The 25,464-nt window shown below is 34.9% G+C and overlaps 1 protein-coding gene across 1 annotated transcript in view; it reads right to left on the bottom strand.

The window, feature by feature from the left end:
- The window catches only part of LOC116583220, a 258,959-nt gene that overhangs the window by 83,862 nt on the left and 149,633 nt on the right, over positions 1-25,464 (bottom strand). The window contains exon 7 of the mRNA XM_032331251.1: positions 9,222-9,263. Within this exon, the coding sequence (XP_032187142.1) occupies positions 9,222-9,263 (42 nt within the window). The remainder of the gene's footprint in view (positions 1-9,221; positions 9,264-25,464) is intronic.

Below are 25,464 nucleotides of genomic sequence, written 5' to 3'. Positions count from 1 at the left end.
AAATGATTACAGAGCAAAATATCTTACAATCTTAATGACTTGAAAAAAACCTATACATAAAAGAATACACACCTGTGCTAGTAACAAATGTATATTTTATACCTGGTAAATATTTCAATTCAACATGTATATTTAAAGTGCAAAGTTATAAACACTGCACAGATTATATATGCACAAATAGGCTGATTTTGTAAAAGCAGAATCATACATTATTTAGGTTGACTATTATCTAAAATAACACCTAGTCCAATCCCGTCATTTTAAGATGAGGAAACTCAGGCTGTTAAAACACAAGATTTGAGGTCCAAGGGGTAAGTACCATGTCATTATGTTTTTGTATCTCTTTTGCCTAAACTGAGTACATGGACTATGGTGGATGTTCATTAACTGTTTATTTATCTAATTAAATTCATTTCCAACTTGAAGCCATGCTTTGACTAGATAGTTTCTTAATTATTACATCAATGTGTCATGCTCATTCCTGTTTTCATGTTCTTCCTTTTGACTGAAGTGTCTCTACTTTAACCTCTGTTAAGTCAAATTGTTTCCAGCTTTCAGAACCTGAGCTACAATTTTGTGAAATCTTATAGGTGATTTTAGCTTTCTCTGTACACTATGACTACTTTTTCACTCAATTTATATTGCAGAACAATCTACCATATAAATCCTTATGTCTGTGTGTCAATTATAGTAGCATTAAAAAAAATAGGGGTGCCTGGGTTGCTCAGTTGGTTAAGCATCTGACTTTTGATTTTTGGCTCAGGTTATGATCTCTGGGTCATGAGGTCAAACCCCACACTGGGCTCTGTTCTGGGTGTGGAGCCTGCTTGGGAGTCTCTCTTCCTCTCCCTCTACACCTCCCCCCTACTCACATATGTGTGCTCTCTCTCTCTCTCTCTCTTAAAAAAAAAGGTAAAAATAAAACTACCTTATAACCCAGAAATTATACTACTAAGATTTACCAAAAGGACACAAAAATACTGGTTTGAAGGGACACATGCACCCTGATGTTTATAGTAGCATTATTAACAAAAACCAAATTATGGAACGAGCTCAAATCTCCATTGACTGATGAATGGATAAAGATATATATGTTGTATTAATATTATTCAGCTATCAAAAAAATGAAATCTTGTCATTTCCAATGACATGAATAGAGCTAGAGTGTATTATGCTAAGTAGAATAAGTCAGTCAGAGAAAAATACTATAAGATTTCACTCATATGTGGAATTTAAAAAATAAAACAGATGAACATATGGGGAATGAAAGAGTGAGGGAAGTGAACCATAAGAGAATCTTAACTTCAGAGAAAAAACTGAGACTCGATGGAAGAAAGTAAGTGGGGTTTGGGCTAAATGGGTGATGGAGGGTACTTGGGTAAGCACTGGGTGTTATATTTAAGTGTTAATTCTACACCTGAATCCAATTTTACCATATGTGTCAATGAACTAGAATTTAAATAAAAATTGAATTTAAAAGGAGTATAAATAAATAGATTGAAAGGTAAGTAAATAAATGAAAATATATGTGATATTGATTGACTATAAGATTTAATATTGTTAAATGGCAATAATCCCCCATGTTGACCTACAGATTCAAAACACTATGCTTCAAAGTCCTAGCAGGCTTTTGTACAGCAACTGACAGGCTTATCTAAAAACTCATGGAAAGGCAAGGGACCAAAAGGAGTTTTTAAAAAATCTTGAAAAAAGCAATAAAATTGGAGGGCTCATACTTTGTGATTTCAAAACTTACTATAATGTGTAACTGCATAAGAAGAGCAACCTCAAGGGACACCTAGGTGGCTCGGATGGTTAAGCATCTGCCTTCAGGTCAGGTTTTCCCAGAGCCCTGGGATCAAGCCCTGCATTGGGCTCCCTGCTCAGCAGGGAGCCTTCTTCTCCCTCTCCTCTGCCCCTCTCCTCTGCTTGTGCTCTCTCTCTTTCTCTCTCTTTCTCTCAAATAAATAAATAAAATCTTAAAAAAAAAAAGAATAACCACTTAGATCAATGGAAGAGAACTGAGTGTTCAAAAATAAGCCCCTCATTCATGGTTGATTTTAAAAGAGGGTGTTAATAAATTTTGAAGGGGAAAGAATAGTCTTTTCAGGAAATAGTGCTGGGACAGCTGGGTATTCACATTCAAAAATGAATATGGACAACTATCTCTCACCTTTATTTCCCATTTTTAGAAGTATTAACACAAAAAAACTTATACAGCTAAATGTAAGAGATATAGCTATAAAAATTTCAGGAGAAAACATAGAAGTAAATATTTGTGACTTGAATAACCCTAAGCTTTAGTTATGACATCTCAAGGACAAGTGAAGTAACAAAAGAAACTACAGATAAATTGAACTACATTGAAATGAAAAACTTTGGGGTGAGAGTGATGTTACCTAGATGGCAGAGTAGACTACAGCCTCCATTCCCCAACAGAGATTAACAATTGGACAGCTATCCACAAATGAAAATAGTTCTGGGAGAATTGAGGAGTATACTTACAGAAGCTTCAGCAACACAGTGGAATAAAATATCTGGGATTAAATGCACAAAATGGGTAGAAAGAATAGTTTAATTTAGTCTTTATCATCCCATCCTCTAGGTCAGCACTGCTCAGTCCCAAGAGGGAATGTCCCAACTCAAAAGAGTTCCCCTTGCCAACAAAGTGAAAATGGGCAGTGATAAGCTTCCTCAGCCTATTGGGGCACTACATGAAGGATCTGTTTCAGTTCAATTCCACCGAGAGAGCAGCAAAGCTGAGACATATGGAGATGGCTAAGAACAAGGAAGAAGGATAGAGGCTACCAATATCAGCTACACAGCAGGAGTGACTGTGGTTCCTAGTGGTTTGCTTGTCAGAGGACCCCAGAACACTTCACTACTGAGGACCTCTATAGCTCTTGCAGATTCTTTACACTCCCCAAATTACATCACCATGGACCTCATCACAGACACCAACAGAATGCTCAGCAGCTTTTACCATTGAAGAAACTGATAGCAAGCACAGCTGTCATGTATCCCTTGTAGACTTCATTGCTTAAGTTTTTGCCCCACAGATTTTCACGTTTTCCGAGACAGCCAGCTCAATCCCTAGTCCTGCTGGAGCCCAGATCCATACCAGTAGCCAGCCCTGGCATCTAACTATGATCACGCAAGACACCAGCCTAGACCATATGGCTGACCTCCATCACTGTGAACACATTTGTGGCTTGCCTCTGGCAGATGTGCATCTACAGCATCCTGACTCAAGCCACTGGCCTTTACTGCCATGTGCATGCTTATGGCCAAGTCCCTATAGCTGCACAAGTGCACATGGACAGCTAAGATCCACCACATCTCCTGCCTGACCCAGATACAGCCATGACTCCTGTCACTATCATGCACCACTTCTCTTTGCACTATTCCTGCAGCTGTACACATGTACATTGCCACCTAATTCCTATCACCAACTTCCACTACTGTGCACACACCTGGGGCAAGCCCTTTCAGATGAAGAAGTGCATTCAGATAGCCAAGGCCTGCACAACTGTCTGTGGACCTGGATATAACCCTGACTCCTGTCATTGGCCTATAACACTGAGCTCACCTGTAGGTATTACTGAGCTGTGCATCTGCTCACCAGTGGTCTGACTCTATCACCAGCTTCCACTGTCATTCGTGCACCAACAGCAAGCTCCTATGTCCATGAGTGCATACTGACAGCCAGGGCCCACACAATAGCTGTGTGTCTGGATATGTTTCTATTATCAGAAACATTATTGTGCTAACCTTCAGCTATACACCTGCACTCCTCTGACCTGATGGCTTCCAGTAGTCTCCACTGCCATATGTATGCCTGTGGCAAGACTGTGGCTACAGGAATATAAGGTAACAGCCCATGCCCCTGTATCTGCTATTGTGCCTACAGTTGGCTCAAGCCCCTGCTGCTGACCCTGGTTCTCACAGTGTGTATATATGCAGAGAGCCCCTTCACTACACAAGCACTGCAGCCACGCATATACATACCACCAGTATATTACCACTGCTGCCTTCTCTGGCCCCTAACCACTGAACCTGGAGTTACCACTGAGGACCCCAACAACCACTGAAGTCACTGCAGACCCAACAAAACTTTTATCAAGTATCACACAGTTGTCAATGTTGTGGACATGAGACATGTTGTGGACATGAGAGACGTTAGCCAACGCACCCATGTTGTACTCCTTGTTATTTATTTATTTATTTATTTATTTATTTATTTAAATTTTAGGCTTTCTTATTATTCTTAGAAAACAAGAAGCATGTGTCCTTCTCATAACCTTTGCCTTTAATCTCCTCCACTTAGAACACACTTCTTCCAGATTCCCACATGGTTTAAAGGCCTCTCACTTTCTTCAGGTCTTTGCTCTCAATTCATCTTCTCAGGGAGGCCTCCTCTAACATTCAATTCTGATTGCCAGAAACTGATCCTATTTCCTCACTTTATTTTTCTCTATAACATTTATCACCATTTGACATACAATATATTTTACTTACTTGTTAGTTTAAACTTAATGACAATAGGGATACATGCTCATTTTGTTCCTAGTATATTGAACAGTGAAGGTCACATAATATATGTTCAGGAAATATTTGTTGAATGAATGAATTAGAATTGTAAAAAAGCTGAAACAGTGGTAATAGTGGAAGTTAATAGGGTCAACTATATAACTTATTTTTTTCCTCCGAGTTCTTATTTAAATTTCAGTTAGTTGTGCTCGCTTCGGCAGCACATATACTAAATTTCAGTTAGTTAACATACAGTGTAATATTAGTTTACTATATTTTATTTAATATTAGTTTACTATTATTTACAATTTAACTATTATATTATTACATAATAACTATTTATTTACTATTTATTATTTACTATATTTATTTACTATTTAATATTTACTAATATTAGTTTACTATATTTTATTTAATCACTAAATTAGAATTCAGTGATTCATTACTTATATACAACACCTGGTGCTCATTAAAAGTGCCCTCTTTAGGACCCATAATCTATTTAACCCAATCCCCACCCACCTCCCTTCCAGTAAGCCTCAGTTTTTTTCTCTGTAGTTAAGAATCTGTTTCCTTGTTTGTGTCTCTATTTTTCCACTGCCATGGTCATCTGTTTCATTTATTAAATTCCAAATATAAGTGAAATTGAGTAGTATTTGTCTTTCTCTGGCTGACTTATTTCACTTAGTATCATATTCCCTAGCTCCATCCACATCACTGCAAATGGCAAGATTTAATTCTTTTTTATGACTAATATTCCATTGTATATGTATAGCACCTCTTCTTTATCCATTTATTAATTGATGGACATTTGGGCTCTATCCATAATTTGGCTATTATTGATAATGTTGCTATAAACCTCAGGGTGCATATATTCCTTCAAATCAGTATTTTTGTATCCTTTGGGTAAATACCTAGTAGTGCAATTGCTTTAACTTTTTAAGGATCCTCCATACTGTTTTCCAGAGTGGCTGCACCAGTTTGTATTCCCATCAACAGTGTAAAGGTTTCCTCTTTCTCAACTGTATAACTTCTGAAAAACAAATACTAAAGTATAGGGAGGGGGAAATACAGTGGCTATGGAAAAATGCTTTAAGAAGTTTTGTTAAATGTTCTATATAAAACACTTAGGAAAGTGCCTATTTATAAAAAATATTATGAAAATATCTTTTTCTTTTTATTATTTCAGCAAGAAGCATAATCTTTGACAGCAGTGTGATAGGGAATGTCCAAACAGTACAAAAATAAATTCCATCTTATTAAAATGATTATGGATACCTTGTATCATATTCACACCAGAGAAACCATACTGGTAAGAGGAACTGACAGTGTTTATCTGAGGAAATATTACTGTCTTGAAATATATAAGGAATCATGTGGAAGAATAACTAAATTAGTTCCGCTAATCTTTAGGAGTAGAAGTAAAAACAATGGGAGAACACTATAGAATAGAAGATCTTATATCACTCTAAGAGAGAACTTTTCAACAGTGAGAGCTTTCCAGGTAAACAAGATTCCTAGATTGCAGGAATATGAGCAGAGACTATAAATGTGTGATATAAAGGAAAGAACATATGTTTTAGTGTCATAATAACCACAATGTAAATCCCACATGAGCAACTTATTAGCTGTAGGATCTTGAGCAGGTGGCTTAAATTCCATGATCCTCAGTTTCATTATCTTTTAAAAATGTACTTTGTATCAAAGGGATTAAAGGAAGAAAATGAAATTAAGTTAACTTTAAGCAACAAACAGTATTTGGCATATGTTAGGTCCTCTTTGATGCATGAGAAATAGTCAAATACTAGAGTTGGACCAAAACTAAAGTGCTTCTAAAGTCTAAGTATATATGATTACACAATATTATTTATTTTACTAGAGGTATAACAAAAACCAAATTCCAGAGCTGACATCTGTGCCAATACATAATCAATTTGTACTTTTCTAAATTGAACCCAATAACAATATTAGATATTAGGCACCTAGAAAGTCTTAAACAGTTTACCATATAGAAATAAATGAGGATAATGTCTCCTGCAATAAATGAGGATAATGTCTCCTGCATGTCCATCCATTACTATAACGTCAATATAATTTCTTTCTTTTTTTTTTTTTTGGTCAATATAATTTCTAACAAAGAATCATTTCTTAGAGACAGAAGACATAGATATAATTGCAAATTCTGAGAAATGAGGCCAGAGACACAAAAATATTTTAGACTTTAACTGCACTAGTAATTTACTTTCAGTTCCCATATGGAACACAAGAGAAAACAGAAGTTGTTAGGAAGAGAAAATCTGAAGGATAAACAAAAACAAAATGAAGGGGGGCAAGGAATGTTGGAGAAAAAAGGGTGAAAAATAAAGAAAACACTAGGTAACAAATACTGCATGGTTGTTAAAATACTAAGAAAAGCCATTTTAAAAATGCACTTCTCCATATTTAGGAAGTAATGACTATTAAAAATGACAAAATATGTTCTGCTTTTATAACATGTAGGCCCTACAGCCTTCCAGTCTACAAAGCCATGAAGAATGTAATAAGTCATCTATTTCATGATTTCTGAAATAGGATAATCTCAACCACAAGACTTCTTCTGAGGTGATAATGAGAAAGATGTGATGATGATTTATGGCAGATACAGAATGCTGACCAACTTTAATTATACCTTTGGTGGCTCCTAGTTTGTTACCTAAGTTAAATTGAGTTTATATCTGACTAAAACAAATGCTTCAGGAGTGAAGTTCTGGCCCTAGGAAAAATTTTAAGTAGCTTATTTTCTTTCTTCTTATCCAGTACCCCCCTTTATGAATTCAATGTCTTCATGTTTTATTTCAACTTGCCTTTATCAAAACCTATTTTTCAGAAAGGACCCATAAAACTTTCTTTCACTTGAAAAGAAAACGACCTTGCTTAACACTGTATATTCCGCTGGAAAATGTTCACTCCAACAAACATCAGCAAATTATAAAAGGAGATTGTTTTTAAGCATAGAGGTCCTCCCTTTTGTTCCAAATATTATGTTAAAAATGAGGGGGAGCCTGGTCACTCAGTTGGTTGAACATCTGCCTTTGGATTGAGTTATAATCTCAGGGTTCTGGGATTAAGCCTAGTGTCAGGCTCCTGCTCAGCAGAGTCTGCTTCTCCCTCTCCCTCTGCCCTTCCTTACCCTGTTTGTGCTTCCCTGGGGTCTTTCTTTCTCTTTCAAATAAATAAAATCTTTTAAAAAATGAAATTAGTATTAGATGTTTTCTTCTGTCATGAAACAACTTTTTTTTTTAATTTCCTTTTTAATGTTTTAATTCCAGTATAGTTAACATACAGTGTTATGTTAGTTTCAGGTGTACAATACAGTGATTCAACAATTTTATATATCACTCAGTGCTCGTCAAGACAAGTGTACTCTTAATACCCTTCATCTATTTCACCCATTCCCCTACCGACCTCCCCTTTGGTAATCATCGGTGTTTTCCCTATAGTTGAGTCTCATTTTATTTTTTGTTTTTTTGTTTTGTTTTGTTTTGTTTTGTTTTGTTTTGTCTCTTTTTTTCCCCTTTGTTTCTTAAATTCCACATATGAAAGAAATCATATGGTATTTCTCTTTCTCTGGCTGACTGGCTTATCAGCAATGAACAAAACACAAACAAACAAACAAAAAAATCCAAAAGCTAAAAACTACTCTTAAACCATTTGTAATTATATGTGTTTGAGCCTATTAAACTTCCTTCAAATGAATACTAGGTTGGTCCAGAAAGAAAGAAGTATAATTAAATAATTCTATTTGTCCCAGCCACATAGGAAAAACTTCAGGTAATCTGTAATTCTAAAGAGTGCCATCAGATTTTTTTCTAAGTAAAAAATGAACACAGGGGGCACCTGGGTGGCTCAATGGGTTAAAGCCTCTGCCTTTGGCTCAGGTCATGATCCCAGGGTCCTGGGATCCAGCCCTGCATCAGACTCCCTGTTCAGCAGGGAGCCTGCTTCCCCTTCTCTCTCTGCCTGCCGCTCTGTCTACTTTTGATCTCTGTCAAATAAATAAATAAAACCTTTAATAAAGAATGAACACAGGTACTCAAGGCAGTAGGTACAAGTTCAAGATTTCTTTTGGTGGAACTCAACTAAGGAAAATATTTCCTCAACAGTGGCATTTTATAAATATTAATTTCTCTATGTCAATATTTGATATACATATTTTCAAGGAGCTTTGACTCATTAAGTATACTAAGATCCATTCTCTTGGAAAATTAAAAAGTCCAAAAGCAGTTAGTCTCCACCAAAAGACAGCAGTACACATGGAAATTATTTCTCAAGGTAAGAGTATTCCAAATCAGAAATGTCAATAAAGGAATTATTTTTTGTTCTTTTTTCAGAATATGCTGAAAATATACCACTCATATTTGCCCATTATAGCTATACATTTTAAAATTAATTAATGGTTTATTTTGTCTCAAATTTTAGATTATCTTTAATTTTTAATTAAAAATATTTAATTTTTCCTTGTTGCATCCAATTTTCTGTGAGACAAAAGATAAACCAAAATATTCTTTAAACATCCACTATATACATATTCCTCTATACCTTTACACAGAGTACCAAAGAAAATATAATTACTTAGAATTATAGTATCAAAAAGAATATAGTGTACGTGAAATATTTTATTTTATAAAACAAGATTTGAGAAGGTCACTTACCACATCTATTATATCAGATTCCATTTCATTGCTGAGATCAGACTATAAGAAAAAATAATAAAGCAGTTAGTGTTGAATTATTCATATAAAATCTGTTATGCCTTTAAGGGTACAGAACGAAAATTGAATTATAATACCTATGTGTTTCAAATAATCTATTCAAGTTAGAGAAAGACATCTTTCAAAATCTGACAGAATAGCACTAATCTGAAAGCCTCTGTTTTTTAACAGATGGGTTTTGTCCATTTATATTTATTGCAGAGGGCAAAGGAAAGATAATCCCAAGAAGACTCCATGCTGAGCATGGAGCTTGATGCCGGGCTCCATCTCATGACCCTGAGATCATGGCTGGAGCTGAAACCAATAGTCAGACCCTTAACGAATCACACCATCCAGATGCCATGATCTTCCCTGCATTTTAAAGATTTTATTTATTTATTTGACAGAGATCACAAGTAGGCAGAGTGGCAGGCAGAGAAAAATAAAGGGAAGAAGGCTCCCTGATGAGCAGAGAGCCTGACATGGGGCTCGATCCCAGGACCCCGGGATCATGACCCGAGCAGAAGGCAGAGGCTTAACCTACTGAGCCACCCAGGTGCCCCTTCCCTGCATTTTATTAAAAATTTCCTTATCTTCTACTCTAATTTTCAGAACATTATACATTCTATGCACATACTTTAAAATAAGTTTTAAAATACATAGCAGATAATCTAGTCAATACCTATATCCTCCCCTGATGAATAAAATGACCTTAAAACCTTTATACTCTAACCTCCCCTCTTACGTCTTTGATATTATCTTTGTACAGTATTTTAGTTCCAATTTTTCTTCAACTGGCAAAATTAGTCTTAACTGTTATCTTAGGAGATAAATGACGTGCTTAATGACTTTCCTGCCAGCAAGAGTCTTAAGAAATTAATTTATTTACATTATAATAACATACAAGTGTCATATGTATGTACATTATATGTAGCTTTATAAGATATTTACATATGTATATACTTGCATAATAACAACATTATTATGAATATAGAAACTTTCTAGTACTCCCACAAGGCCCTCTCATGCTCCTTCCCTGTCTATACTTCAAGTGGTAACCAATATTCTATTGCATAATCAATCATTTTTGTCTACTTAGAGGCTCATAAAACAAAAACATACAGTATATACTCTTTTGAGTTTGGCTTTTTTTTCAGTCTTTATATTATCTGTAAGAATCATGCAGGTTGAACACAACTTTTTTTTTAAGTTTTCATCTAAGTTCTGAATAGTTAACACAGTGTAATACTAGTTTCAGGTGTACGATATACAACACCCAGTGCTCATCATAAAAAATGTACACCTTAATCCCCATAAATTATTTAAGCCAGCCCACACACACACCTGCTCTCTGATAACCATCAGTTTGTTCTCTATAGTTAAGGGTCTGTTTCTTGGTTTGCCTCTCTCTGTTCTTTTTTCCATATGCTGATTTGTTGTTTCTTAAATTCCACATATGAGTGAAATCATATGCTATTTGTCTTACTCTGATTTTGCTTAGCATAATACTCTCTAGTTCCATCCACCTTGTTTTAAGTGGCAAGATTTTTTTTTTTTTTGTAGCTGAGTAATAATCCTATGTATGTATGTATGTTTGTAAATATGTAGTGGTGCAATTGCCAAATCATAGAATAGTTCTTTTTTTAACTTTTTTGTGGAACCTGCATACTGTTTCCCAGAGTGGCTGCACCAGTTTGTATTCCCATCAAGAATAGAAGAGGGTTCCCCTTTATCCACATCCTCACCAAAACCTGTTCTGTCTTCTATTGCTGATTTTAGCCATTCTGGCAAGTATGGAGTGGTATCTCATTGTAGTTTTAATTTGTGTTTCCCCGATGATCAGTAATGTTGAACATCTTTTCATGTGCTTGTTGGCTACCTGGATGATGTCTATTCATATCTTCTGCCCATTTTTAATTTGATTATTGAATTTGGGGGTGTCAATTTTAATAAATTCTTTATATCTTTTGAATACTAACCCTTTATCAGATAGGTCATTTGCAAATATCTTCTCCCATTCCATAGGTTGCCTTTTAGTTTTGCTGTTTTCTTCACTGTGCAGAAGCTTTTTATTTTGAAGTCCCAATACTTTATGTTTGCTTTTTAAAAATACATTCTGACACCCTATTTTTTAATTTATTTATTTATCTTCAGCATAACAGTATTCATTATTTTTGCACCATACCCAGTGCTCCATGCAATCCGTGCCCTCTATAATACCCACCACCTGGTACCCCAACCTCCCACCCCCCGCCCCTTCAAAACCCTCAGATTGTTTTTCAGAGTCCATAGTCTCTCATGGTTCACCTTCCCTTCCAATTTCCCCAACTTCCTTCTCCTCTCTATCTCCCCATGTCCTCCATGCTATTTGTTATGCTCCACAAATAAGTGAAACCATATGATAATTGACTCTCTCTGCTTGACTTATTTCACTCAGCATAATCTCTTCCAGTCCCGTCCATGTTGCTACAAAAGTTGGGTATTCGTCCTTTCTGATGGAGGCATAATACTCCATAGTGCATATGGACCACATCTTCCTTATCCATTCATCTGTTGAAGGGCATCTTGGTTCTTTCCACAGTTTGGTGACCATGGCCATTGCCGCTATAAACATTGGGGTACAGATGGCCCTTCTTTTCACTACATCTGCATCTTTGGGGTTGGTGCAGCCTCTTTGGAGAACAGTGTGGAGATTCCTCAAGAAATTAAAAATAGAACTTCCTATGACCCTGCAATTGCACCCTATGTTTTTTGATTAGAGCATTTAATCTATTAACATTCAGAGTAATTATTGATAGATATGTATTTATTGCCATTTTATTACTTGTTTTGCCATTGTATCTGGAGATTTTTTCTGATCCTTTCTTGTCTTTGTCACTTTGACTTCTCCTTTCCACTCAAACAATGCTCTTTAATATTTCATGCAGGACTGATATAATGGTCATTAACTCCTTTAGTTTTTGTCTGTGAAACTCTTTTAATCTCTCCTTCTATTCTGAATGATAGCCTTGCCGGATAGCTTATTCTTGGCTGTAAATTCAGCACATTGAATAGTTCATGCCACTCCTTCTAGCTTGTCAAGTTTCTGCACCTGCTCTATGGTTTTTCCCTTGTGAGTTAAGGACTTCTTTTGTCTTGTTGCTTTTAAGATATTTTTTTCTTTTTCACTATATTTTGCTTATTTAATTGTAATATGTCTTGGTGCTGACATGCTTTTGGTGATTTTCGAGGGAGTTCTCTGTGTCTCCTAAATCTGAATGTCTGTTTCCTTCCCTGGATTAGGGAGATTTTGTTATTATTTCTTGAAAGAAATTTTCTTCCCCTTTTCTCCTTCTTCTTCTTCTGGGACTTCTAGAATACGAATGTAATTGTGTTTTATGAAGTCTCTGTGTTCCCTAAGTCTATTATGTTGCATAATTCTTCTGTGGTCTGGTTGAGACTACCCTTCTCATTCAAGCTTGGCTGAGTCCCAGCATGGTGGGTCCTTTCCCGAGAAGAACAGCTCAAGCACTTACCCACACCATATCTCCCAACCAGAAATTTCTCCAGGGCTTCAGTTCTGGTGGAGTTGGTGCCAGTTTTCATTTCACAAGCAGACCAAAGCTCACTTAGTTAAAAGTCATTACATTCAGGTCAAGGGCCAAATACTACCCACAGGGGGCAAAAGGAAACTCTTCAGATGCCTGGATTGAAGGATAGTGCAGCCAGAATACAACAGCAGACTGCATGCAGCACACACCAGAGACACTCCCTGAAGTGGTAGGCCCTGGGCACTATATAACCTCTTTTTCATAAGACCATACTTTCAGCAGCAGGAGACATAACTCAGTTTTCTAACACAGAGAAGACAGAGACTTAGACGAAAATGCCAAGACAGAGGAATTTATACCAAATGAAAGAACAAGATAAGGCCACAGCCAGAGATCTAACCAAAAGATATAAGTAATATGGCTGATGGAGAATTTAAAACAGCAATCATAAAAATATTAACTGGGCTTGAGAGAAGAAGATATCAGTAAGACTCTTAGAACAGAGATAAAAGATTTAAACAAGAATCAGAGATGAAGAATGCAATAAACAAGATTGGAAACAGGCTTGATGCAACGAATGGCAGGCAAGAAAAAGCAAAGGAACAAATTAATCACCTAGAAGACAAAATAATGGAAACCAATGAAACTGAACAAAAAAGAGAACTGTGCAATACAAGAATAGATTTAATTCCTTTTACAGAAAGAAAGATGAGTTGGGGGGAGGGAAAAAGGGAGAGAGAGAATCTTAAGCAGGTTCTATATCCAGCATGGATGACTGCATCATTGTCATTTTCTTGCTATTATAAATGCTGTACATTTTATAATTAATATGTGTTCTTATTTTATACAGATAATATTCATTTATATTTTACCAACATATTTTCCTTTCCTGGGACTGTTCATTACTTACTGCTGTTTTTTACTTTCATCTGAGATTATTTTCCCTCAGACAGAAAAACTCCATTTACCCTAGTGCAAGTCTCCTGTAACGAATTCTTTAAGCATTCGTTCTAATTAAAATATTTTCATTTTGCGGGGCACCTGAGTGGCTCAGTGGGTTAAAGTCTCTGCCTTCAGCTCAGGTCATGATCCCAGGGTCCTGGGATTGAGCCCCACTTCGGTCTCTCTGCTCAGCGGTAAGCCTGCTTCTTCCTCTCTCTCTGTCTGCCTCTCTGCCTACTTGTGATCTCTATCAAATAAATAAATAAAATCTTTAAAAAATATTATTTCATTTTGCATTTCTGAAGGACATTCACATATATTCATTTTTCTTTACAATTATGTAGACTACAAATTGGCAGAATTTTTTAAATTTCTTTTTTTTAATTTTTAATTTCAAGATTCATTGTTAATGTTCCAAGATTCATTGTTTATGCACTATACCCAGTGATCCATGCAATATGCACCCTCCGTAATACCCCTCACCAGGCTCACCCAACCCCCCATCCCCTCCCTTCCAAAACCCTAGTTTGTTTCTCAGAGTCCACAGTCTCTCATGGTTCATCTACCCCTCTGATTTCCCATAATTCACTTTTCCTTTCCTTCTCCAAATGTCCTCCACGTTATTCCTTATGCTCCACAAGTAAGAGAAACTATATGATAACTGACTGTCTCTACTTGACTTATTTCACTCAGCATAATCTGCTCCAGTCCTGTCCAGGTTCATACAAAAGTTGGGTATTCATCCTTTCTGATGGAGGTGTAACATTCCATTGTATGTATGGACCATACCTTCTTTATCCATTTGTCTGTTGAAGGGCATCTTGGCTCTTTCCACAGTTTGGCGACATGGCCATTGCTGCTAAGAGCATTGGGATACATATGCCCCTTCTTTTCACCACATCTGTATCTTTGTGGTAAAAACCCAGTAGTGCAATTGCAGGGTCATAGGGAACCTCTATTTTTAATTTCTTAGGAATCTCCACATTGTTTTCCTAAGTGGCTGCACCAACTTGTATTCCCACCCACAGCGTAACAGGGTTCCATATAATTTTATTCTGGCTAAAGTAACCAATCACTCTGGTTGCCTGAAAATGTTTCAGTCTTAACATTGAAAGTCCTGCTTCCTGGTACATTCCTTAGCCCAAAGGAAATTAGTGTTTTGTCATCTCACTTCTGGCTTCCATTGCTTCTGCAGAATAGTCAGCTATCAATCTTATTGTGGTTTCTTTGAAAAATGTTTTCTTTCTCCAACTGATTATAAGGTTTCCTTCATGTTTTTGATTTTTCAATAACTTGAATGATTTGACTGTGATACGTGTAGGTAAAATTTTATTTGTTTGTATCATGCTTGTGCTTTGATGAACTCCTTTAGCCTATGTTTTATGCATTTCGTCACAGTTGAAAGTATTTCTTTAATAATTTTCCTACCCCATTCTCTCTATATTTTATTTTTGGAATATGAATTACAATATGTTAGAATATTTGAGCATACCATATATGCTCTGTTCTCATTTTTCCATCCTTTCTTTTCTGCCAATGCTTTAGATTATTTTGAACTAACATGTCTTCAAAATAACTAATATTATCTATTGTTGAGCCCATCTGTCCAAATAGCTTTTCATTTCTGATATGATATTTTGTAGTTCTGGAATGTGCAATTAACTATCTTTTATACATGTTAAATCCCTTTTTTGTAATTGTTCATATTCTCATCCATTTTATCTACATTTTTCTCTACTTTCTGTATGTATTCAACAGCTTGGGCTAGTATAATAGAGTCCATAGAGTAGGTGACTTAAAAAAAGAAGCATTTATTTTCCATAGTTTTGTAGGCTGGGAAATCCAAGTTTGAAGTGTTGGTCAATTCCATGGTTTTGGAATTGGGAGGATAGCCATTTTCATGTTGTATCCTCACATGGCATAGAGAAAGAGAGAGAGCTCTGGTCATTTCATCCCCTTATAAGTGTGCAAATATCATCATGGGGTCTCCACCCTCATTACTTCATCTAAACCAAATAAATTTCTAAAAGTCTAATATCCAAATACTACTGCATTTGGTATTAGGGTTTCATAATATGGACGTGTGGGAACATAACCAGTCAACCCATAGCAATTTAATATAATAATCAAAATTATTTTGAAGCCCTTTTATGATAACCCCAATATTTGGGGTTATCATAATAACTAAAACCCAATATTTTGGGTTTATCAAAACACATGTTAGTTCAAAAAACCCAATATTTTGGGGTTATCAAAATAACTATAGTGTCTAATAAACTATTATTAGACACTATTTCTCTTTCTTATTAATAAACAATCTGAGGGTTTTGAAGGGACAGGGGGTGGGAGGTTGGGGTACCAGGTGGTGGGTATTATAGAGGGCACGGAGTGCATGGAGCACGGGGTGTGGTGCAAAAATAATGAATACTGTTATGCTGGAAATAAAAAAAAAATAAAAATAAATAAAAAAAAATAATATACTTATATATTTGTATATCTAGTAACTTTTATTATGTTTCAGATATTGTAGATGATACATTGCAGATGCTATGTATTATGTCATTTTCCTCTAGAGTGTGTTGGATAATATTGTGGTAAACAGTCAAATTAACTTGAATCATCTTGACTTTGTGGAGACGTGATTTTAGAGTTGATTAAGATGATTCTCCTGGAGAGTGGTCCTTTACCATAAAACAGGGCCTTTCTGAGATCTTAACTGATGACTATGGATGTTTATAATGTCCTGGTATTATCTAAACTCAAACTTCCATCTCCCAAGGATTGTGCAGCCTCTGAAATATCACCCTAGCATTCCAGTCTAGCAGTTGTTTTCTGACAGACCTATCAGAGTCTTACTCTGAAAATGCAATGCCTAGAGACTGTTAAAATAACCATGAGAAATTTTATTCATCTCTTTCTTTGTGGCCTTTCTGTCTTTTGGAATCACCTCTTCTCCTAAGTCAAACTACCATGGTGGCTCTGAAATTATCTTCCCAGTGGGGCTACTATCCTGTACTCCTGCTCTATTTCTCTAAACTGTGGTTGTGAAAATACCCTTGTTCTAGGAAAATGCAGGGTAAATTCTGAGTTTACTTCATGTATTTTCCTTCTGTCAGTATTGAAGATTTACTTGTTTTCCAGTGCTTACACAGTTATTTTATACATTTTGACCAGGTTTTTTAGTTTTTTTTTCCTAGTAAAATGGTAGTTCTGATAACAGCTATCACTCACCATAGCTTATTCCCTTACCCTTATTTCCTATTTCTTCCTTTAAGATTCCTTTAATTATTTTGCAATGAGGCCATGTTAGTATTAAACTTTTACAATCTTTTTTTGAAAATATTCTTATTTTGTACATTTTAAGTTTAATAATTCTAATTTAAAATATTATTTTTGTCAGAATTTAAGATTTTGATTATCTTCTGGTATATTGTTTTGTCAATTATTATGGGGCATCTGTCTTAATACCTAAAATAGGTATTAAGATTCATTTTTTTGATGGTATGAAATAACATTATTCTGTACATTAGTATGTATGTAATATTTTTGTTGTTTTTGTTGTTATTTTGCTTTATTCTGTTGCAGACATGCTTACTTTTCTGAATGTAATGATTCAAACTTTCGTAGTTCCATATGCTTTTTAACCAGTCTACTTCTAAATCTTACTTCATTTCCATTTTCACTGTTTTCACCTTTGGGAACTCTAAATTAGATGCATGTTGAAACTTACTAAACTGTACATATTTTAACTTATTTTTCATATTTTTCTACATAATACATTCTGGATTATTGCCTCTTTAGATCTTTTTTTTTTTAAGATTTTATTTTTTTTTTATTTATCAGAGAGAGAGAGGGAGAGAGAGCGAGCACAGGCAGACAGAATGGCAGGCAGAGGCAGAGGGAGAAGCAGGCTCCCTGCTGAGCAAGGAGCCTGATGTGGGACTCGATCCCAGGACGCTGGGATCATGACCTGAGCCGAAGGCAGCTGCTTAACCAACTGAGCCACCCAGGCGTCCCTTTTTTTTTTTTTTTTTTTTTTTTTACCTCTTTAGATCTTTTTAACATGCACTTAAATCACCCTGTGAATATTTAAATTTCAACTACTACAAGTTTCTTTCCTCAAAATTCTATTTGGTTCTTTTTTTCAGTGTTTCCTGTTTATTTTTTCTTTTCCACTTGTTCTCTACTTACTTATATTGTGTGTTTTTTAAATAAATTCCTTTTTCTCTTTAATCATTTTAAGCATATTTAATTTATAGTAAGTTTCATGATCTATTATTTTCATTTGTGAGGATGTCAATTTTTGTGAGGGAATTTTCTAGGTGTCTCTCATTCTGTATTTATGGTAAGCAGAGGCTCTGACCACATTTGCTCTGCATGATGCTCACAAGAATGCTAATATAGCACATAGCTTTGCATGAAATAGATGGTTTGTAATTCTGTCATTAAAAGTGGACATGCTTACTTCCTATCATAAAAGATCCTTGTTCCTTAAACTTAGTTTTTTTTTTTTTCTTATAAAAAAATCCACTTGGTGTGTAGGTGTCAACTGACTCTCTTCACATCATACTGTGAAAATTGGGGCTCAGGAAACTTACCCAAGAAAATGATGATACTCTGGCTATTGCTGTTGCTGTTGCTGTGAGTAATAAAGTTCATTGTCTTTGACAAGGAGTCTTATAACTTCTGCTGAGATCTATAAGCTGTGTCAGGTTAAATGGCTAGTTTGCAAATAGGTTAAAATCTGACAGTTCCTTCATAGTTTTGGCAACAGAGTTGTGTCACTGATAGAAGGCTTTCTGGAAGAATCTTAGGATGAAAGTCTTATAGATGAACAAATGTTATTTGAGGGAAGTCCATAAGAATGGTCACAAATACACTGACCAAAGTTCATAGTCAAATAGGCAATGAATTATTCTCCACTTTCTAGGTGCTAGAATGTGATATACCAATTTTATGGCAGTGGAAGGAGATCAACAACTTTTCACCCAAGGAGAAATACCTCAGATATCAGGAGTACAGGAGAGGAAGATATGGTAATAATTTTTGTCTCTGGTAATCACCATTAGCACCTTCCTCACAAAGAAAAACATTCTTGTGTGGTTATCCTGAGCTTTCTAAAGCACCTTAAATTTAACTGGTATTTCTTGCATTTCAATAACCTTAAAGTGTAGTTTTACTTTTGTCTCTGCAAATATCCAAGGAGTTTTACTGGTTATGGATATGTTCTGTGTTAATTTCTCAGCTTTCTGTTCTCACACCACACTGGCTATGTAGTTCATATTGTATGTATGAGAGAGGCACAGGCAACAACTTTATAACTAAACTAAAAGGATCATATATCATGATCAAGTTGAGTTTATTCCAGGAATACAAGGATAGTTCAACATATGTAAATCAATCACGATATACCACATTAACAAAATGAAGGATAAAAATAATATGATGGTCTCAATAGATGCATCTAAAAGATTTCATATTCCTTCATGATAAAAATACTCAACAAATCAGATACAGAAGGAAAGTACCTTAAATACAATAAAGTCCATAAATGACAAATCCACAGTTAACATAATACTAAATCGTGAAAAGCTAAAAGTTTTTCCTCTAATCAAGAATAAAATGGGGGACACCTGGGTGTCTCAGTTGGTTAAGCAGCTGCCTTAGGCTCAGGTCACGATCCCAGGGCCCTGGGTTCAAGTCCTACACTGGGCTCCTTGCTCACAGGGAGCCTGCTTCTCTCTCTGCCTCTGCCTGCCACTCTGCCTGCTTGTGCTCTCTCTCTCTGAGAAATAAATAAAATCTTTAAAAAAAAAAAGAATAAAATGGGAGTGCCCAGTATCACCACTTCTATTCAACATAGTACTAGAAGTTCTAGTAAGAGTAATCAGTCAGGAAAAAGAAATAACAATCATCCAAATTGGAAAGGAAGAAGCAAAAATTGTCTCTGCAGATAAAATGATCATATATATGGAAAACCCTAAATACTCCACAAAGAAACTGTTAGAATTAATAAATGAAGTCAGTAATTTGGAGAAATATGAAATCAAAACACAAAATAAACTGAATTTCTATACACTAATAATGAACTATCTGAAAAAGAAATTAAAGAAGTAATCCCATTTAAAATAGAATTGAAACCAATAAAATAAGAATAACTTAACCAAGGAGGTGAAAGATCTGTACACTGAAAACTGTAACACACTGATGAAAGAAATGGCAGAAAACACAAATAAATGGAAAAATATCCTATATTCTTGGATTAGAGATTATTATTAAAATCTTCATATTAAACAAATGATATACAGAACCAATGCAATCCCTATAAAAATTCCAATGGCATTTAGAAAGTTTAAGTATACTTCACATATAATGTTATATAAAATTCAGATTACTAACACAGTGATTTGACAATTTTATAGATAATGCTATGCTCATCTTGATAAGTGTAGCTACTAACTTTTTTTTTTTTTGGCCATTCTAACTGGTGTAAGGTGGTATCTCCATGGGGAGATGGAGAGGAGAAGGGAGCTGAGGGAAAGTGGAAGGGGAGGTTAACCATGAGAGACTATGGACCCTGAAAAACAACCTGAGGGTTTTGAAGGGGCTGGGGGTGGGAGGTTGGGGGAACCAGGTGGTGGGTATTGGGGAGGGCATGTATTGCATGGAGCACTGGGTGTGGTGCAAAAACAATGAATACTGTTACGTTGAATAGAAAAAAAATGGCACTAAGTTTCTATCTATCAAGAATTACTCTGCATATAAATGAACTAAATGTGCCAACCAAAAGACATTTATATGTGCCAACCAAAAGAAATAGTATATAAGAATGGATGAAAATGCAAGACACATTTATATGTTTTTTTTTATGATTTCCTTCACTGTGGAAAAGATTTGTAATTTAGTATAGTCCCAGTAATATATTCTCATTTCCTTTGTTTCCCTTGTCTGCAGAGATAGATCAAGAAAAATATTGCTACTGCTAATGTTCAAGACATAAGTATGTTTTCTTCTAGGAGTTTTATTGTTTCAGGTTTCACACTTAGGTCTTTAACCCATTTTCAGTTTATATTTTTGTATTGTGTAATAAAGAGGTCTACTTTCATTTTTTTTGGCATGTAGCTGTCCTGTTTTCCCAGCACCACTTATTGAACAGAATGTATTTCATTATGTATTCTAGCTTCCTTTGCTGTAGATTAATTGATGATATAAGTATGGTTTTATTTACGGATTCTCTATCCTCTTCCATTGTTCTGCATGTCTATTTTTTTTCCAGTACCATATTGTTTTGATTACTATAGCTTTGTAGTATATCTTGAAGTCTGGGATTATGATACCTGTAATTTTTTTTTTAATTTTTTTTCTCAAGGTTATTTAAACTATTTGGGATTTTGTGATTCCATAAAAATTTTGGGTTTATTTAATCCTGTGGTGGGGAAACAGCATTTTGATAGGGATTGCATTGAATCTGTAAATTGCTTTGGGTAGTATGGACATTATAACGACATTAATTCTTCTCAACCATAGGATGGTATAGCTTTACTTCTTTGCTTTGTCTTTAATTTTTTTCATCAATGTTATACAGTTTTCAGAGTACAGGAATTTAACTTCCTTGATTAAATTTATTCCTAGGTATTTTATTATTTTTGATGAAATTGTAAATGGGATCATTTTTCCAATTTCTCTTTCTGCTACTTTGTTATAAGTGTATGGACTTACAACAATTTTTGTATATTAAGTTTGTATCCTACAATTTCATTGAATTCATTTATTAGTTCTAATGGTTTTTTGGTAGTTTTGGGGATTTTCTATGTATAGTTATTATGTCATCTGCAAATAGTAACATAGTTATTTATATGCTACCAATTTGGATGCCTCTTAATTCCGTTTGTTGTTTAATTGTTGCAGCTAGGTCTTCCAGTGCTGCCTTTAATAAAAGTGGTGAAAGTGGACATCCTTGTTGTTTCTGATCTTAGATGAAAAGGTTTTGATATCTCACTACTCAGTATGATTTTAACTGTGGTTTTGTCATTTATAGCATTTACTATATTAAGGATGTTCCCTCCAAACCCACTTTGCTTAGTTTTTATGAATAAATGTTGAATTATAATGTGTTTTTTCTGTACTTCTGAGATGATCAGATGATTTTTATCCTTTGTTTTGTTAATCTGCTGTATCATACTGATTGAATTTGTGGATACTGAACCACCCTTGCATTCCTGGAATAAATCCTACTTGATCAAAATGAATTATCTTTTTAGTGTATTCTTGAATTTAGTTTGCTAATATATTTTTGTGGATTTTTCATCTATGTTCATCAGGAATATTGGCTTGTAGATGTTTTTCTTGTATTTCTTTACCTGATTTTGGTATCATGGTAACACTGGCCACATTAAAATAATTTGGAAGCTTTCTTTTCTAATTTTTGGAATTGTTTGAGGAAATGAGGTATTAACTCTTCTTTGAATGTTTGCTAGAATTCACCTATGCAGCCATCTAGTCATGGACATTTGAGAGTTTTTCAATTATTGATTCAATTTCATTAGTAGTAATTGGTCTATTCAAATTTTCTATTTCTTCCTGATTTTTTTTTTTTTTGGAAGACTGCATGTTTCTACGCTTTATCCATTTCTTCTAGGCTGCCCAATTTGTTGACATATAACTTTCTGTAGTAGTCTCTTAAAGACCTTTTTATTTCTGTGGTGTTGGTTTTTACTTCTCTTTCATCTCTGTTTTTATTTAGTTGAGTCCTTTTCTGGAGTCTTTTTCTTAAGTCTGGCTAATGTTAATCAACTGTGTTTATCTTTTCAAAGAACTAGCTGTTGGTTGCCTTGATTTTTTTCTATTTTTTAATCTTTATTTCATTTATTTCTACTTTATTATTCTTATTCTTTCCTTCCTTTTTGTAACTTTGAGCTTTGTTTCCTTTTTTTTTTCTCTCTAGGCGTAAGGTTGGATTACTTGAGATTTTCAGATAGGATTGTATTGTTATAAACTTTACTTTTAAAACAGCTTTCCCTGTGTCCCAAGACATTGGACTGTTGTGTGTTCATTCATGTCTATCTCCATGTGTTCTTTTTTCTCTTTGATTTCTTCATTGACTCATTGGTTGTTAATAGCATGCTGTTTAGCCTCCATGTCTTTTGTGTTTTTCCTCCAGGTTTCTTCTCATAATTGATTTCATACCACTATGATTGGAAAAGATTCTTAATATGATTTCAGTCTTCTTAAATTTATTAAGACTTATTGTGGACCTAATGTGATCTCTCCTGGAGAATGTTCCACAAACAATTGAGAAGAATGTGTTTTCTTATATTTGGATGAAATATTCTGTATATATCTCTTAAGTCCATCTGGCCTATTGTGCAGGTCAAAGCAACAGTTTCCTTACTGATTTTCTGTCCGAATATTCTATGCATTGATTTAAGTAGTGTGTTAAAGTCCCCTACTAATATTGCATTACTAATATTGTATTACCATCAATTTCTCCCTAAATGTCCATCAACATTTGCTGTATTTTAGGTTGCCCTAAGTTGGGTGCATAAATATTGCAATTATTATATCTTCTTAATGGATTGATTTGTTTATCATTATGTAATGTCCTGTTTCTTGTTATAGTCATTTCTTTGAAGCATATTTTGTGTGATGTCAGTATTGTTACCCAGCTTTATTTTCACTTCCATTTGCATAGAATACCTTTTTTTTATCTCTTCACTTTCAGTCTGTATGACTCTTTAGGTTTGATGTTAGTCTCTTTTTGGCATCATATAGGTGGATCTTGTGTTTTTCATCCATTCATTCACCCTACGTCTTTTGATTGAAATATTTAGTCCACTTACATGTAAAGTAATTACTGATATATGTAACTAAATGTCATTTTGTTAATTGTTTTCTGGCTGTTTTCATAGTTCATCTCTATTCCTTTCTTTCTTACTTCCTTTCCTTAAAGTCTGATGGCTTTCTTTAATGTTATGTGGGAGTTCTTTTGTTTTTGTTTGTGTATGTATCATAGGTCTTTGGTTTGTGGTTACCATGAGGTTTCTGTATAACATATTAAGTGTAGAGCAATCTATAGAAAGCTAATAGATGCTTAAGTTCAATCACATTCTTAAAAAAATTCATTTTGATGCCTCCATATTTTATGGAAGGATGTTATATATTATATATTTTTATTTTATGAATCCCTTAAATAATATTCTAGATACAATTGATTTTTACTACTTTTACATTTTAAACTTCATATTAGCTTTATAAGTGATTGGTCTACTATTACATTTGCTTTTATTTGTGAATTTTTTCCCTTTCATAATTTTCTTCTAATTTTGGCTTTCTCTTTTTTGTTTAAAGAAGTCCCTTTAACATTTCTTGTAAGACTGGTTTACTGGTCATGAACTCATTTCATTTGTTTGGGAATCTATTTGAATTCTGTGTAATAACCTTACTGTGTAGAATATTCTTGGTTGTAATTTTTTTTTTCTTTTTAATACTTTGTATATATCATGGCACTCCTCTCTGGCTTGCTAACCTCTTGCTGAAAAATCAGTTGCTAACCTAAAAGGGTTTTCCTTGCATGTAACTATATTTGCATCTTTTCTGCTGCTTTTAAAATTTTTTTATGTTCAATCTTTGACCTTTTTTTAATCTTTGACATTTTAATTATCTTGTGTCCTGGTGAAATTTTTGGTTCATCTTGTTTGGAACTCTCTGCACTTATTGGAACTGGATGTTTCTTTTTTTTTCCACATTAAGGAAGTGTTCAGCTATTATTTCTTCAAATATGTTTTCTGCTCCTTTCTGTCTCTCTAATTCTGGAGCCTCTATAATGTAAATGTTATTATGCTTGATATTATCCTAGAGGATTGTTAACCCATTCTTGTTTTTAATTTTTTTTTCTTTTTGCTATTCATCTTGGATGTGTTCCCTTGTCCTGTCTTTGATGTAGTCAGTCTGGTCTGAATTCTAATCTTCTGTTGATTCCTTCTAGTGTTCTTTTTTTTCCCATTTAAGTTACTTTATTTTTCAACTATAATTGAAGTTCATACACTCTTTTCTCATATTCAGTGAACATCTTTATGACCATTATTTTGAACTCTTTATTAGGCAGATTGTTTATCTCTGTTTCATTTAATTCTTTTTCTGAAATTTTATCTTGTTCTTTCATTTTAAGTATATACCTTTGTATCCTCATTTTGTTTGTCTTTCTGCATTTGTTTCTATCAATTAAGTAGAACAGCTATTTCTTCTAGACTTGAGGAAATGGACATCCCCTCTGTAGATTACATGTGTCTAGTAGGTTTGGTTGGCTGTCTGGAGCTCTAGTGTGTGTTGATTGGTGTTCCTAAGGTCACCCTGGTGGGATGGCTGGAGCCAAAGGAAGCTTGGGCAAGGATGTATCAGGGTGCTCTGTTCAGGGGGTGGGGGCTGAATGGGCAATAGGAGCTGAAGTAGGTATAGGCTTGGAGGTCCTAGGGCACTTCTCACAGAATGTGCCCTAGCAAGTCATACAGAGCCAATGTGGTTATGAGCCTAAAGTATTCTGAGATGCTTTGTGGCTGTGTTGCCTTGGAAAAATGACTGGAGCACGACTGGTTGCTGTCCAGGGGTGTTCTGATATGTTCCACCCAGGATTACCTTAGTGGGACAGCTGGACTTTGGTGAGAATTGTGGAGGGGCATCTTAGAGAGATGGCTGGGGTTGGTGTGAGCAAGGGGCCCAAGCATGCTGAGGTGGCA

This window comes from Mustela erminea, chromosome X (assembly GCF_009829155.1).
Source record: "Mustela erminea isolate mMusErm1 chromosome X, mMusErm1.Pri, whole genome shotgun sequence".
NCBI lineage: Eukaryota > Metazoa > Chordata > Mammalia > Carnivora > Mustelidae > Mustela > Mustela erminea.
The sequence above is the reverse complement of the archived record's forward strand: the minus strand, read 5'-3'. Positions and strand labels throughout refer to the sequence as shown.